The sequence below is a fragment of the Juglans regia genome, chromosome 14, assembly GCF_001411555.2.
Source record: "Juglans regia cultivar Chandler chromosome 14, Walnut 2.0, whole genome shotgun sequence".
Lineage (NCBI taxonomy): Eukaryota > Viridiplantae > Streptophyta > Magnoliopsida > Fagales > Juglandaceae > Juglans > Juglans regia.
In genome coordinates, this window is record NC_049914.1 from 3,636,792 (window position 1) to 3,652,479 (window position 15,688).

General features: G+C 34.8%; 3 protein-coding genes across 3 annotated transcripts; 2 read left to right on the forward strand and 1 right to left on the reverse strand.

Moving 5' to 3' along the window:
* Window positions 1-429: 429 nt before the first annotated feature.
* Window positions 430-2,835, reverse strand: LOC109007383 (40S ribosomal protein S25). Its single transcript, XM_018987042.2, has 4 exons — window positions 2,641-2,835; window positions 2,460-2,534; window positions 1,879-2,013; window positions 430-790 (listed from the first exon to the last, which is right to left on the reverse strand). The coding sequence occupies exons 1-4, from the start codon at window positions 2,641-2,643 to the stop codon at window positions 677-679; spliced, it is 327 nt and encodes a 108-aa protein (XP_018842587.1). The 5' UTR covers window positions 2,644-2,835; the 3' UTR covers window positions 430-676.
* An 892-nt stretch (window positions 2,836-3,727) lies between these two features.
* Window positions 3,728-6,014, forward strand: LOC109007382 (ferredoxin, root R-B2-like). Its single transcript, XM_018987040.2, has 2 exons — window positions 3,728-3,937; window positions 5,322-6,014. Exon 2 carries the CDS (start codon window positions 5,338-5,340, stop codon window positions 5,803-5,805), a length of 468 nt encoding a protein of 155 aa, XP_018842585.1. The 5' UTR covers window positions 3,728-3,937; window positions 5,322-5,337; the 3' UTR covers window positions 5,806-6,014.
* A 1,017-nt stretch (window positions 6,015-7,031) lies between these two features.
* Window positions 7,032-14,670, forward strand: LOC109007384 (probable sodium/metabolite cotransporter BASS4, chloroplastic). The gene is made up of 14 exons (XM_018987043.2): window positions 7,032-7,321; window positions 7,740-7,845; window positions 7,991-8,098; window positions 8,205-8,272; window positions 8,757-8,835; window positions 9,220-9,278; window positions 9,372-9,440; window positions 10,975-11,088; window positions 11,547-11,568; window positions 12,144-12,211; window positions 13,037-13,122; window positions 13,814-13,943; window positions 14,143-14,244; window positions 14,315-14,670. Exons 1-14 carry the CDS (start codon window positions 7,145-7,147, stop codon window positions 14,387-14,389), a joined length of 1,263 nt encoding a protein of 420 aa, XP_018842588.1. The 5' UTR covers window positions 7,032-7,144; the 3' UTR covers window positions 14,390-14,670.
* Window positions 14,671-15,688: the final 1,018 nt, after the last annotated feature.

Here is a 15,688-nt window from a genome sequence, read left to right on the forward strand (position 1 = left end):
AAAAAAAAAAAAATCACAAATTTACTTGACTTTAATTTAATTTATCAAATTTTTTCTAATTGTAACACTTTTCTAATTAGAATGATCACTTAAAATTTATATATATATATATATTTATATATATTAAAAAAAAAAAAACCTAAAAATATCTTCTCGAGTTTCAAACTCAGGTTAAGGTTCCCACGTCATACATAATTTTTAGGTGCATTCAATCAAATTGATCCTGATGGCAGCGATTTACTGAAACACTTATATTAAACATAAAACTAAAAGAAAGCAAGACGTGGAATTGTGGAATTGCAATGGATCATTGCTTTTCTCAAGCTGCTCATAGATATAATCATATAGCAGTTTTGTGTCATCTAGGCAAGCTCTTTTCCGTACAGGAGAAAAGAAAGGATGTTCTTTTGCTGGGATCGTTTAGGATCATCGGATGGTCAAGAGAGTGAAGGTATTGATTCGGAACCACCCATTCCCTGAATGAACAATGTATGTTCTTTTATCGCAACAAAACAACATTCAACGTCGGGTTCAAGAACATGATTCAACAAGACACGGAAAATGTTAACATTCAACTAAAAATGACAATAAAAGCTTCTCTCCAATAAAACTTGCAACGGGTGCGGCAGCAAAAGGAACCAAAACTAGCTCTCCATAGAGCGAAAAATCCAGGCAATTAGGTATTAGTGGCCCTAGTATAGATCTGCTGACTGGAGTGAGCAGAGATCATCCTAATCGAACCCCTTGCCATCAAATCCTTAATTGCTCTGCGTGCTAGAGATCCACTAATCTGAAAATTACATGTACACAAGAAAAATAAATAATCAATAACCAAACATCATCATTGATAAAGTAAATTTATACCTTGACTAATTCCAAGCAAAGCAACTTGTTTAGAAAATAAAATTCAAAGGCATAACGGCTCCAATAAACCGTTTTAAATTGTCATGCGGGGGGGAGGGGGGGTACAGTCTCGTGTATTGGATATCATTAACCATAGATGACTTTCCACTACAACATATTATAATGCTTATTATCTTGATATATGGCCTATTCACAAGGAGGCCTTTGAAGCATTCTATTCCATTTACACATTTTTTTTCCAAGAACCCAATGAATCTTTTCTTCTGATAAATAGTCATACGGGATACGGATACGTCTTGTAACTATTTAATTCTCTTGCATTGTTTCTATCAATAAAACAAACCAGTGACTCACCAGGAAATACCAGAACTAATCATATTGCATGGGATAAAATGGCAGGTATGATTAACTCGTGGAAAAGTGTAATCCCAATGTACCATTATTAGCACTAATAAAACAATAAAAGACGGCCCATATCCAACTTCTTAACTAACTTTGGACATTACAGCCAGCAGGATTTTTCAGGTGCATTTGTATGGTGATGAATTTTAGCAAAATCTAAACCAAGGTCGTTGAGGCCTCTTTTTTTATTTGATAAGTAAACAATAATGTTATTAATAAAGATAGGCAAAGCCCAAGTACACAAGATGGTATACAAGAGATGAGACCTATTTAGGTGGTCGAGGCCTCTTTATAGGCCTTCTCGCGAAGCTAGGTCATATTATTCAACTACTCAATGAGGAAACCAAGAGCCTGATGGCATATAGCCCGGTGTAGAACCTGGGTTCAAACCCCCACCCCCCTTATAAAAAAAACTACTCAACGAGGAAAAGTAGGAATTCTTAGTACATTTCAGATGCAGATAATTACAAAATTACTTACAAATAAAAGCTAATTACAAAATTATGAGCAAGATACCACACCAGAGCATGATAAACAGGACATAATTGCAACGTGTCAAATACCAAGCAAAAAAACATAAACACACTAGAAAGACAAAATCTCAAACATTACCCTCAAACGATCAGACAAGATTGATGGTGTTATAAGCTTGTACTTGGGAGCTTCAGAAAGCAGCTTTTCGTAAGTCGCCTGATCGAACAGAACCATATTGTTCACCTTCTCCTTTTGTTTACCCTTGCTCCATTTCTACAATTACCATTAAAAAAAAACTGAGAGGCTACACAGAAACCTCAACCAAATCAAGCCTAGGATCCGCGGAACCTAACATAACATCAATGAGGAATTCTAAATCTCATTTATAGAACCTCAATTGCGGATCGTAAAAAAATTCAAGCATCCAACGTCTCGGTAGTCCTTAAAATGAAGAATACTTAGTTATATCAAACAAAGGCAGCAAAAAGCAAAAACGACACACACACACACCCTCTTAAGTAATACCTTATTTAATAAACACTAACATTACTTAAAGAAAGGTTATCACCCATTGTGGAAAATTGATAATTTCCGTTGTAAACACTGAAATTCAGGCCAGTGGACCCTAGAAACTACATAATTGCCAATAAACTACAATAAATCCAAACCCAGCAACACAGAGAAGCTAAACGCAAATAGTGCCCTAACCCTAGTTTTACCTTCTTCTTCTGCTTGCCTCCACCAGACTTGGCAGGCTTCGATGATGGAGGAGGAGCCTTCTCCTTCTTTGGCGCCTACATTGCGATAGAAAACAGAGAGAGTGGAAATTAGTTTCTGAACACGATTATACAAGAAAGAAATAGAATCAGAACAGGTATGATTCCAGGTTTGGCTTCGTACCATAATATCTAGGAGTTGATTTCAACTCTCGAGGGATCTGAGAGGCCCGAATCGCAGAAGCTACTTGCGGAGATAAACGTAGAACCGAATGGCAAAAAGAATAATATATAGTGTGACTAATAAAGCTAGGGTTTTTGAGGAAAGGGAAACGGAGGGTGTTTGGGTGCAGGGACTGGGGGATGGAATTTCGAGGATAGCTGTATTCGAGGTTTTATTTGGATTCAAATAAAATAATAATAATAAGGTTTTTCTCCTATTTAATTAAAAATCATTTTCTTCTACACTGTCTACCTCTTTTTGAAATCATTAATTTCAATTTAAATAATTAATAATATATATTTAAAAAAATTGATGAAATTTTATCTATCTTCTAAATTACAAGTCTATTTCTTTTTTTAATAAATCCATATTCTGTTACAACAAGAAGTAATCGATGTGCACAACAATGAGTACTTTTTTTTTTTTTGATAACTACAATGAAGACTTTCTAATTGCTAATCAATAATGAGATAAAAATATTTTATAGTTGTTGAGGGAAGTCTAAGGTTTAGAAATTTCAAGGGATTGGCTCAAGTGGTGAAGGTATTGGTCTTGAAGTATCACTCTTTTTAAGGTCTAAGATTCAATACCTCATGGGTGCAAATAATTATTTGGGGTCACATCTCTTAGTGAAAAGTTAGCGATTTAATCAGTTCTATGTAGAAAAACTTTTAAGAGTGCGGTGCACGAGATCAAAATTTATTTTGCAAGAATGAGTCCGAAGGTTCCTACCTTAGAGAGGTTTCCTGACATAAACAAAAATTATAAGGTTTAGAGTAGCTTAATTAAAAAAATATATTTATAAATTGATGTGAATAACACATCTAATAAAATGTTTCTATAACATTATTTGATTTGAAAGTAAAACTTTAAAATTTGAAGTTAACAAATCAAATTTTACTATTTGATTCATGTAAATGATATACTTTACATACAAACTCGAGAAAAAAACAACTAAAAGAAAATTATACTATTTATTAAATATTATAAAATTAAATTTACATTTCTATGTATTTTCAACTCTACAAATTACAATCCAAAATTCGATAATCAAAGTCTAGAGCCTGGACATCCAAAGTTGGGTCCCGCACGAGGCCCAAAATGCAAAAGGTCACTTTCGAGTTGCAAGCAGTCGCCTCTCTTCACTGTCCATATATAAACCAAACACCGCTTTAGGGTATGCTGTGCAGCAGCTCCTTTGGACTCTCCGCTGTCAAAAACACTAATAGGATTCTGATCTTAATACTCCTCCATCCCTGTAAGATATATAGCCGATCTTTCTTCGTCTTTTAGTCTCTTTCTTTCGATTCTTGCATCTTTGTATTTCGCTATCTTTGTCATGCATCTGGTTTTTGTTCTTATTAGTGTGATGTGGATTCAAAGTTTGATCAAACAAATGGATTATTCTTGAATTTGCTGAATTTTGATTTGTTTTTTTTTTTCTTCTTTCTTTTGATCGGTTATTAAGCTGCGATTCTCTTACTGTAATTATTTCAGCCTTCATCTATGTAGGTGGACATTTAGTACTTAGTAGTGATGATGGCTTTGGAATTTTTTCGATATCTCTTCAGCCTGTCTGTGTTTTACTTGTGCTCACGTGAGGTTGTGCACTGTTTTTTTACTTTTGAGTTATTACTGAATAATTCATTCAAGACTTGATCTGAATTGTACTATCAAGGAATTGATTGTTACTTTATGAGAACACCTCCTTCTGCTTTTGTTTTTTGTGTTTTTTACTTCTTCTATATGATCTACTGCTCACGGTTGTCCCTAGCTTCGATGAACGGTTTTCCGTGAGAGAAGAAAAAGAAATAGAAAAGTGCAGAGTGATAATCATATTTCTTTTGCCTTTCCTATCGTAAATGAAATCTTTCTCTTAAATGCTATATAGGTAGTTCATACTTAACGTTCAAACATCCGGTTCTGATAAATGAGTACATTTAAGCAGTGCTTGGAAGGTGTTAGTAACAGTATTCGTGCTGAATCCTCCTTGTATTTCTGACTTCATGCTGCTTTCATTACTCATTGGGATGGTATGAAATTGATTCAAGATGAAACTGGCGTTTTCAAAATTAAAGTTGTCATTGAAAACTCCCTATATTCGCGACATAAAGTGGTTGTTGTTGCTTCTTTGAATTGCATTTGCACCATTTCTTCTTGTGTATATCTTTCCATGCTAAAGCATAAAGTATTGGAATGCGACTAGCTGTCATAGGAAGTGCTTTTGTTTACAGATAATTATTGTGACAAGTTGTATGGACATTGACGATCTCTATCAAACTGCAGAAGCAATTTCTAGACAAGATCTTGCTGCACCTGTTTCTAATTTCTTAGTTGGGATCAAGTTTTTCTACCTTTTGTATGCAAAAAGTTGCTTTCCAAAGTTGACCTTGGGGCCTGGCTTAATTGGGAAGGAGCAGTTAGTCTGTAGATCTTAGGTTTGAATAAATGTAAACGATGTAGGCTTAGGAAAATAATGAAAACCACATACAGTCCAAAATCTGTATCCTTATGTTTTAATGGTGGTTTCTTTTCAAATTTTATGAAGATGGAGGAGCCTTTCCATTTGGGCTTGAAAACACCGAGTATTGTCGAATTTAGAGTTACTTGTATCTTGATAAAAAATTTTATGTATTGTCTAGGTTCAAGAGTAGATATATGTCAACTGTGAATATGTCGACGGTGAGAGTCCCCACATCTTGCTTGCTCAAAAGTGCACCCCTGGTCAGATCACGTGCCTTAATTAAGACTCCATCTTCCCTGGGTAATGTAAAGAGCGTCTCCAAAATGTTTGGCTTGAAGTCTTCCTCTCCCTTCAAAGTATCTGCAATGGCTGTGTACAAGGTGAAACTCATTGGACCAGACGGTGAAGAGAATGAGTTTGAAGCTCCTGATGATTGTTACATCCTTGACTCGGCTGAAGATGCTGGACTGGACTTGCCTTACTCATGCAGGGCCGGGGCCTGCTCTACTTGTGCCGGGATGTTGATTTCGGGATCAGTGGACCAATCAGATGGATCATTTCTGGATGACAAGCAAATGGAGAAGGGGTATGTGCTGACCTGTGTGTCGTACCCGACTCAAGATTGCGTGATACACACCCACAAGGAAGGCGATCTTTACTGAGCAATGCAATGTGCCTCGCCTCTTGATCACCCCAGTGGGGAAATATTTCGATATTTGCCAGACTGGTATTGTCTTTGTGAGCCCCAGATAGTGGTGTTAGTTTCTGTGATGCTATTTTTCTTAGTGTATGCAGAATTGCAGTTTGATGTTATAAGCACTCAGTAGTCTTTGAAGCATGATTTCTCTTCTTGAATGTTGTTAAGCAATAATGGACCGATGACTCTTGGGGTATCCTGGCAAGCAATCCATGTCACATAATTCTTAAGGTCTCATAAAATAAAAATAATATTAAAAAATATATATTTTAATAATATTTTATGTAACTTTTAACTTTTATCTCATCTCATGTATAACCAAATGAACTTAAAGTCTCGTTTGTTTTCACAACATATCTTATCTCATTTTATTTAATCATTACAATTTTTTTAAATTTTTACACAGTAAAATAAATAATTTAATTTTTTTAAATTTTAAAATAAAAATAATATTTAAAATATATATTTTAATAATATTTTATTTAATTTTTTTCTTTTATTTCAACTCATCTTATATTATTTGCGAAAATAAATAAGATCAAGTTTTACTAGCTGTAACGATAAATTGAGATTTTTTAAAAGCTTTGGAGGGGAACAATAAGCGTTGAGATATAGCAAAAATATAACTTTTAAGCTTGTATCATGTCATTTATTTTCAATACTATTTAATATGCAAAATTTAACTAAATTATATATATATATTTTATAAATATACTTTTTACAAAAATCTACTCTTACCGAAAGTTGGGTCCCAATTGAGTCCCGACAAAATTTTTATTTTTTTATTTAGTAATTAAGAAAATATTTTTAAATAATATTATGAATATTTTAAAAATATTTAAGGATATAATAATAATAATAATAATAATAATAATAATAGACTCTACTGGAAATTATGAATATTCGGACATGAAAGTGGAAATTATGCGCACGTGGGTCGCATAAATAGACGCTAGATTTATTATCTCGTGTCGATTATTGGCTGAAATTTTTAGGAGATGGGTATTTATCACCTTTAAAATGATAAAGATATGGTAAAAATTGAGTAAATCATACCTTATTAATCGTCATTTAATTTAAGAGTACTTCTGTACTTACAATTTTATATTTACAATTTTCCTTAATTTAAAGTTCTGAAACAATAATCTTGAAAAAATAATGACCAACGGTCAAACACACGTTTCCAATGCGACCACGAAAGCAGTTAAATCTGAATTTGAAATTCCTGATAAAATTTCAAAATCTCTCTCACTACTGCCTGACTGTGAAAGTAGAGTACGTTCTGAACTTCTGTGACCGATCCTATGGCGGGAACACTCCAAACCCTATTTCTCATTCCTCCATCCACCAGAACGCTCTCGCTCCCCCGCGGGACCCCGCGTTTCCCGTCGAATCACGCTTTGTTCTGCTGCCCCTCCATCGCTTTTAAACGCAACCGCTCGATTTGCAGACCCGTCAGTGCCCTGGAGCGGCCCGATCAGGTTCGGACTTCTTTAATTCCCCCAGTTTTAATCACTTGCTTGTTCTCTCTTTGGTCAACTTGAAAATGTAGGAAAGGGAAAGAAATCGCAATTTCTAATAGCTTGTACCTGACTCAAGCGCAGTGAGATATGTGTGTGTATGTCTGTGTGAAAGTATGTGCATATAACGACTGTATGTATGCATGCATTTATCTATGTATGTACTTCTCCCTATAATGGAAATGAAGTATAAGGCTAGCAAAGTTGAATGGAAGATCCGGGGTTCGAATCCCGGTCCCTCTTGCCTAGAAAAGAAAAGAGTGTAGATCCTAATATCTGGAAATATCTATTACCTTTTCCTATACTTTTTTGGCAGTAACTGATATCTCACATTGATTTTATGGTCTTGACTTTTAAACAAATATCAATTGTGTGTCAGGGAGATGGAAATGGAGACAAAGTTGACCCCGTTTCAGGTTCATCGAGTGGGCTAGGTTTGGTAAAACCATTATTGGATTTTGCGACGAATAACTTTCTTCCCTTAGGTAATGTGAGTATATACTGCCTGTGTTATCTAAAAACTTTTTTTTTGTTTTTCCCTATAAAACCTGTAATGCATTTGAGGCTACTGTTATATCAGTATTGTCTCATTTATTGAGAAATCTGTTCGTTTGTATTAATTATATGCAGCTCTTGTCGGTGGAGTAGCATTAGGACTTGCAAATCCTAGTCTTGGTTGTCTTGCAGATAGATATTCTCTCTCAAAATTTAGCACCTTTGGGATTTTTATTATCTCAGGTTTGAGTTGTGCATTTTCCTAGTTTTTTATTGAGTAATATGTTGATCTATGAGTGCCATCTAACAATCCATTTTTTTATTTACTTGTTCTCATATGGTTTCATAGGCTTGACGCTGCGTAGTGGAGACATTGGTGCAGCTGCAGAAGCATGGCCTGTTGGAATTTTTGGGCTAGTATGACCTTGAATTTGTTTGTGCCATCATGCATTTTGAGGTTCATCCTCCAGTGTTGCTTTTAATTTAATTTTGGTTTGCATCTTTTGTTTCCTCAATTATCATGATGGGTCGTTTTGGTTGTGTTGTGGGTTGAAGTCATGGGTAGAATTCTATGTTTCCACTACCTTTATGCTACAGTTGCCACTGCTTCATAGTATAGGATCGCAGTCATAATTATCCTTACCCTTCGTTCTACATCATGCATGGGAATCTAGTCGTGTTAATTTCATAAACTAAGAAATAATGAAGAAAATTCTATGTAGGATGGTGGTTTTTTTAAACTTTCTATAATACTCGTGGAGGTGACACATGACCTAGCTCTTCGTGGGCCATCTTTTCTTGTCTGGCTTTACTGTCACCTCCTTTATCGGTATCAATTTTGTTGGTGTTCTATCAAGGCTGGTATATATGTTATGAATTGTTGCTCCTCTTATCTTTGCAGGTATCCATTCTAATGATTACTCCTTACTTTTCAAAAGCAATACTGCAAATGCAACTGCAGCCTCAAGAATTTGTTACAGGTTTACAATCATAAATATTTTTCATGTAGCATTCGTACAAAGTACACGCAGAATGTATGAAAGTTCACATACACAATCTGTTGTTCATGCAGACATATGTATACTTGTAGACATGCATGAATATAATTGTATGTATAACTGTATCTGTGCATGAATCTATGTATGCATATCACACCCAACATCTTTTATATTAATGCACCTTAAAGTGTGAGGCAGATTCATATTCTTCATCTTTGAACTTATTGCTCTTAGTTTTGCTTACTGGATTTTAAAAATGCTTTTGTTTTTCCAACTTAATGTGCAGTTTGCAAAGTTATGAAGCACTCATTTATAATTGTCTCCACTTAATTTGCATACTATGCAACAATTTCTCTTGTTCTACAGGACTGGCTATATTTAGCTGTATGCCAACTACATTATCAAGTGGAGTGGCACTTACTCAAGTATGCTAATTGCACAGCCTTTATCACTTTGCTAGTGTTACTTTTACTTATTTAGGTTGGGGTTTAACAAAATGTTGCTTTCCTCAAATGCAGCTTGCTGGAGGGAATTCTGCCCTTGCTCTTGCAATGACATTGATATCTAATTTGTTAGGCATTTTAATTGTAAGTTACAGGACCCATATTTCTAGCATCCTTTCTATTTGTTTTTGCATTTACATACAATTTCAAAGTTCTTGGAGAATTTACTGCAGTTCTTTGATCATTATGCACGTGACACAGATGTTAGTTTTGCCAAACATTAGTATCTTTGAAGTATAATTTGGGGCTCTAATGGAGTTTATTGCAGTTCTGGAGGGTTTTTTGGTACTATTTATTATATATAAATTTATTTTTACATAATGTTTTTACTTTTTCACGTAGGCACCCAAACCCACGGCACCATAAAAGAAGTTTAAGGACCCATCCAGTATTTATCATCACCCTCTCTAGCCTCTTTCATGCCTCTGTTTTATCAGATAATTGTTCAATGTGGCCATACTGTGAAAGCAGTTGCCTTCAATTTTAGGTGTCGTCAGATCTTTTTTCTCTTTTTAGCTGTTTCTAACTTTCTGCTTTATACACCTTGTTTGTTTGTAACGCCCCAATAGAAAGCCCAAACCACATGACCTTTACTCCAAAAAGACTAGTCAATGATACAATTAGAGCCCCATTAGAACTTTATAAAGAGCAAGAACTTCTCCTTCCCAAGCCATGTGGGATCTCATACACCAACCTACCCTTATCCATATCATATAGGGCATCACAATCTACTCCTCTTAAATTCCCGACGTCCTCGTCGGGCCTGTCCATTGTAGATGGCATGGCTCAAGTCCCACATTTCTGGTCAGGATAGTCTCTAATACTATTTGTAACGCCCCAAACCACATGGCCTGTACTCCAAAAGGACTAGTCAATGATGCAATTGGAGCTCCATTGGAACCTTATAAAGAGCAAGAACTTCTCATTCCCAAGCAATGTGGGATCCCATACACCACCTACCCTTATCCATATCATATGGGGTATCACAGTGTATTTGCTATTTCCTTCCCGTGTCTCAAACGCAATTTACTTCTCATTAATCTCAGAATTTATTGGGGTGGTTTTTAGTGTTATTTCACACCAATGATACCCTTTCTTCTCTCTCTTTTTCTTCTGTTATTTTTTATAAGTAATATATATGCATTTGTATACTTCTAGTGTACTTGGGCTATACCTATCTTTATATCAATGAATTAACTTATTACTTAAAAAAAAGAATTCCTATTTAAAATATCAAAAGATGCCTATGAACCTCCTCTTAGACTCAAATTTCCTCTCTGAGGGTTTTGTATGTACCTCCCCGTCCATAGGAGGTGTGTTTTTTGTTTTGCTTAGTGCGAATTATTTTTCTTTATTTTTACTTTGCATGCAGGCTATTCCAGAAAATATCAAGTCCTTGCCAATTGTTGATATATACACATTGTTATGTAATTAAGAAAGATCGAAATTTTTAAAGATAGATAATTGTAGTCCTTCTTGTAAGTCATTTGTGCATATAGTTTGTTAATGTAACATGGCAATCACTTGAATGCTGAAACTATAAGGTGATTTCTTTGTTTTGTTTCTTGATATTTTGTTTTTATGTTATCATATTTGTGTTAATGATATCTTCTTCTAGGTCCCATTTTCTATCTCAAAATTCATTGCTGATGGAGTTGGTGTATCTGTTCCGACCAAGCAACTGTTTAGGAGCCTTGTTCTCACGCTATTAGTCCCCTTAATCTTAGGGAAGGTAATTATCAATTTCCTTGTACTGTTATAAAAGGATATTCCTGCAGTATCGGCAATTCAAAATTCAATGCCAATGCTATAAGCCTCCCTCCCCTCTCTGCTTTTCTATATTATAAGACACAAATATCAGATAAAGGATTTCAATTGTGGGACAATGCAAATCAAGTGTTGGTTATTTTTCCCCTTTAGAAGTGTAACAGGACACTAAGCATGCGGATGCTGTAGTTTCAACTTTCAACCATGTTTCCTTTATGTATTTATTAGTCACACAGCACACTTATGTTTTTTTTAAGTCCTATAGTTAGTAGTATATAAAATTGTGCGATACATTCTATGAAACTCTTTGCTTTTTACATGTGTGTCTGATTGTTTTATTTTAGAAGTGCTATTACACTGGTCTTTCAGTTTGTTGTAATTTAATTTGTTCCACTATTAAATTTCTTCTTTTTTATTTAACAGGTCCTTCGGGAATCCTTTAAAGGTTAGTGTTTGTCTTATGCATTCTGATTCTGAATTTTTTTGACCCCCCCTTTTGCTAGATGAAATAGAACATGTGGACAGTCTTTTGTACATATGTAATTGCCTTGGAGGTTGAAGTGGACAGTGGTTTTCCACTGTTTTGAAAAAAGGAAAAGAGAAAGACTGTAAAAAGGGGGAGAGGGGATGTGGTCTACCCATACCACATATCCTTTTCCTCCCCAACATGGGAGGTACTGGGAGTGGTGTACACACACACATGTATGTATGTATGTATGTATGTATGTTTATACATTGATATAGGTAAGGAACTCTCTCAATCATGATTAGTGATTTTACAGGGAGTGGAACATAGGGAGGGAAGAGATGAACGGTTATTCTAGATATTTGTGCCTTAGCTCCCTCATTAAGTAATTCTTTTTCCCTCTGTATTTTTATTTCTTCAACCCAATACACCCATGGAAAGAATTCTGTTTCATCTCGACATGTTTTTAGTGTACCTCACATATGTGATGTGATGCAAACGATTTTTAAAATATCTTTCTAATTGTCGTAGTACTCATTAAATGCACATTGCAGGCTTGGCAGACTTTGTTGATCAAAACCGCAAGCTTTTTTCAAAGCTTAGTGCACTTTTTCTCAGTCTAGTAAGTGGTATACCTTGCTTGTTTTTGTAAATTTTTCATTTGAAGTGGATATCATGATTTCTAACACTTTAATTTGCTGCTTTCAAGGTTACAAATTCTATGGTAGTTCAGATCTAAGATGTTGGGTTCACAGTGGGAGTTTTCGCTTGGATATCCAGCCATTTTGGGAAATGCTGGGTTTATAAGCTTTTGTCTTGCACATGTTTTATGGTCCTTACAGAATCATAATTGTATTGTGGTCTCACAAAGATCTCTACATGAAATTTGAAACACCAAAGTTTGATTTTAAAAGTCAGTTTGATATATGTTCAGTGCTTGGATATTTGAAAATTATGATGATTCTTGTTTTTGCTTTTTGGGGAGTTTTTCTGGTATTATTTCCCCTTTAGTGTAGTTGCACCCCCATATGCACTTTTCTGATAGACGTGTTGTAAAATTAGATAAAATTTTCATGGTATAGTATATTAAAAAAAGGATATGTTTTAACTTTAGTTGTACCGAGTATTGTCAGGTTCTTGCTCATATCTTGTCTCTTAGATTCACATACTATTAAGACCGTTATTATGATTGATAGCTCATAAGAAATATGCGTAACTCTTTTCCTAATCCATAATGTTAACTTCATACTTCCAAATTGTGAAAAATTGTGCATAACTTTCTTGCAAATACATAGGTGTGCGGGTCCTTTGAATAAAAAAATTAAGATATTTTAAGAAATTTATCTAATTTTCAAAAATGTTTCTATGTAGAGAAATTTATCCAATTGGAACATTGTGCCTTTTGGGCTTAGTAGTGATTATGTTTTAAGCATTAATGGTTATTCAGGTACCATGGATGCAAATCAGCAGGTCAAGGTCACTGCTGTTAATGGTTAAGCCTTCCATTTTTCTTGTAGCTATTGGATTGGGAGCGTATGTTCTTCACTCTTGTTTTACTTGTAGTTTTTTAGTTTAATTTATGTCACTTTTCTTTAAAAAGGATATCAGCAATTAGTTAAGTTCATATCCTACTTGCCTTGAACAGTGAATGCCTATCATACATTCGAATCAAAGGCCAAATGGTTGGCTCTTGGCTTATGTAGCTGACTTTCTTGATTTTTGATTCTTGGGGCAACATGTGATGCCACTGTCATCTTATAGACTATGCATATCCTTACCTCTCCGTACATGCAATATATCAGGCTAGAGTTAGCCCATGTAGGATTCAGTCTAGATCAATCTCTCTTGGCACTCTTTGGATAATTTTAAAAATGTAGGCCAAATTCATTTTTTTTGATAATTTCTTGCTAAGTTTCCAATGTTGCCATTGAGAGTTCTTGTCGATATCAGTCAGCTTGATGCAGAAACCAAAGGTTTTGCCTTTTGACTGCTTGATTATATATACTTACATTTGTGTGTGTGCGTGTATCAGTGTATGCGTGTGTCCTTGGACTTGATATTAGTTCTGTTACAATCTTCCCAGTTAATAATAGCCATGCTACATTTAGAGGAAGGAAGTGAAAACAAGTGTATTGTACTTGACTCGCTATTCTGGTATTGCAAATGTTTTGGGCTTTAATGTAGTAGCATCAACTAACAAATGCACTATTTTATATTACTGCAGACTTCTCCATGTCATCTTTTTGGCATTTAACGCACTCACCATATGGAGCCTCTCAGCCGTAACTGGTGGGAGCAAATCAATTTTTTTGAAGAAAGAAAATGCCAGCGCTTTTCTACTTGTTGCAAGCCAGGTGATTATTGGTTTGAGCAAATAATTATTTCTGTAATAAATACGTGGAATGCAAGCATACCTTGGGTTTTTGTTTTAAGAAACATTTCTTTGTCTGAGCAGAACATGCTGGGTAAAAAAGGAGGTATAAGAAAAATCTTGCGATAGATTTTTTGTTTTTAAATGACTGGTGAGGCTTGATATGTGCCATGTTGTTGTAGAAAACCCTGCCTGTGATGGTGGCAGTTGTGGAGCAGCTTGGGGGGGCATTTGGAGAATCTGGTTTGCTGGTTCTTCCTTGTGTTGCAGCACATCTAAATCAGGTTAGTCATGTTTTCATTCATTATCATTTTGCTCATCTTCTTATTACTAACTTTTAAATTTATGTTGCAGATTATTATGGACTCTTTCCTCGTTAACTTATGGTTTCGGAAAGAAATCTCATCCAAGAATGCCAAGGCCAACTGAGTAAAGGAGAAGAATATTTTTCGCAAGCAATATTCTTAGCAGACCCCCCAATGTGATTGCTCTGTTGTATGGAGCAATTAGATAGAAATGGGTTGATTCTTCACAAGGAATTGAAATGAGCCAATGTACCAACTGTACTATTAATTCAAATATGTAATTCGGTGGAAATTTCAAAACTGTTTGATTATTTGCAGTTCCGCATTTATTCTTTTCTTAAATGACAAATGACTCTTGAATTATGATTACATCAGAATGTATCAGTTTTAAGTTAAAACTTTACTTTCCCAGCCCTTGCTAAGAGTTAGGCTTGATTGCCATTCAACAGTTCCCTAGTTTCATTTGTGCAGATTTGATTAGAGATCCTGGAGAAAGATTGCACCAGTACCTGTAATCAGGGCTGAGACGAGATTCTGTTGGGGATAAAAGAGTTCTACATCATACAAAATGAAGATGGTCTTCTTCGGAAAGGGTGCATGCACTTTGTGCAATCCCAATGCTCTTGACTCTGCAAATACTTGAATATTTCAGCTGTCAGTACCAGGTAAGGTAACGTCCATTTTTAAATAATTTAGGTCTAAACTTATCATCAAGGCCGTTTGGATACATATGTGAGATGCATTTTATCTTATCTTTTTTAATTTCAATTAATAATCATATTATTATTCATAAATTATTTTAATTCATCTCATTTCACTATCCAAACCGTCTCAATTCCTAATGGGATATTCTCTCGGATATTCTTATGTTTAGGTACTAAAACATCCAATATTGATGCATAATACGTCAGTTTTGAGTTGAGACTTTGTTAAACTATGTTGGAAAAAGTTTCTTTCTTGATAACCTTACCATGCTGTGAGACCAAAGTGCCAATCTTTGATAAAAGGGTATGCAGAATCTAGAAGGAAGCTGAGCCCAACCACCACACCTAATCTTTTATTGACTAATAGCACAAGTGGTACGATTGTACAAGTCGGTGAAGACCAAATTTACTGAGCCTGTAACCTACCATATAGACTTTTGAAAGATCAGAAGTTCAAAACTGCAAGGCACTGATCAATAATAATGAATTGCAATCGCGGTTGGTTGAGATGAGATCAATTAAATTAAATAAAATATTATTTTTTAATATTATTTTTATTTTAAATTTTAAAAAAATTAAGTTATTTATTATATTTTATATAAAAATTTTCAAAAGTTATAAAATTTTATATCAATTGTGGCTCTCTGTTTCAGTTGTATTAAGCTTTAGGCCCCGTCTGGTTTAAGAGATCATTTCGTCTCAATATCTAAATACTATTT

Coding starts and splice junctions, on each gene's coding strand:
- LOC109007383 (XM_018987042.2), bottom strand. Junction 2,014..2,459: donor GAGGCAAGCAGAAGAAGAAG/GTAAAACTAGGG, acceptor TGGTAATTGTAG/AAATGGAGCAAGGGTAAACA. Junction 791..1,878: donor TCTTGTCTGATCGTTTGAGG/GTAATGTTTGAG, acceptor TGTAATTTTCAG/ATTAGTGGATCTCTAGCACG.
- LOC109007382 (XM_018987040.2), top strand. CDS start 5,338: ATGTCAACTGTGAATATGTCGACGGTGAGAGTCCCCACATCTTGCTTG.
- LOC109007384 (XM_018987043.2), top strand. CDS start 7,145: ATGGCGGGAACACTCCAAACCCTATTTCTCATTCCTCCATCCACCAGA. Junction 8,836..9,219: donor GCCTCAAGAATTTGTTACAG/GTTTACAATCAT, acceptor CTTGTTCTACAG/GACTGGCTATATTTAGCTGT. Junction 11,089..11,546: donor TCCCCTTAATCTTAGGGAAG/GTAATTATCAAT, acceptor TTTATTTAACAG/GTCCTTCGGGAATCCTTTAA.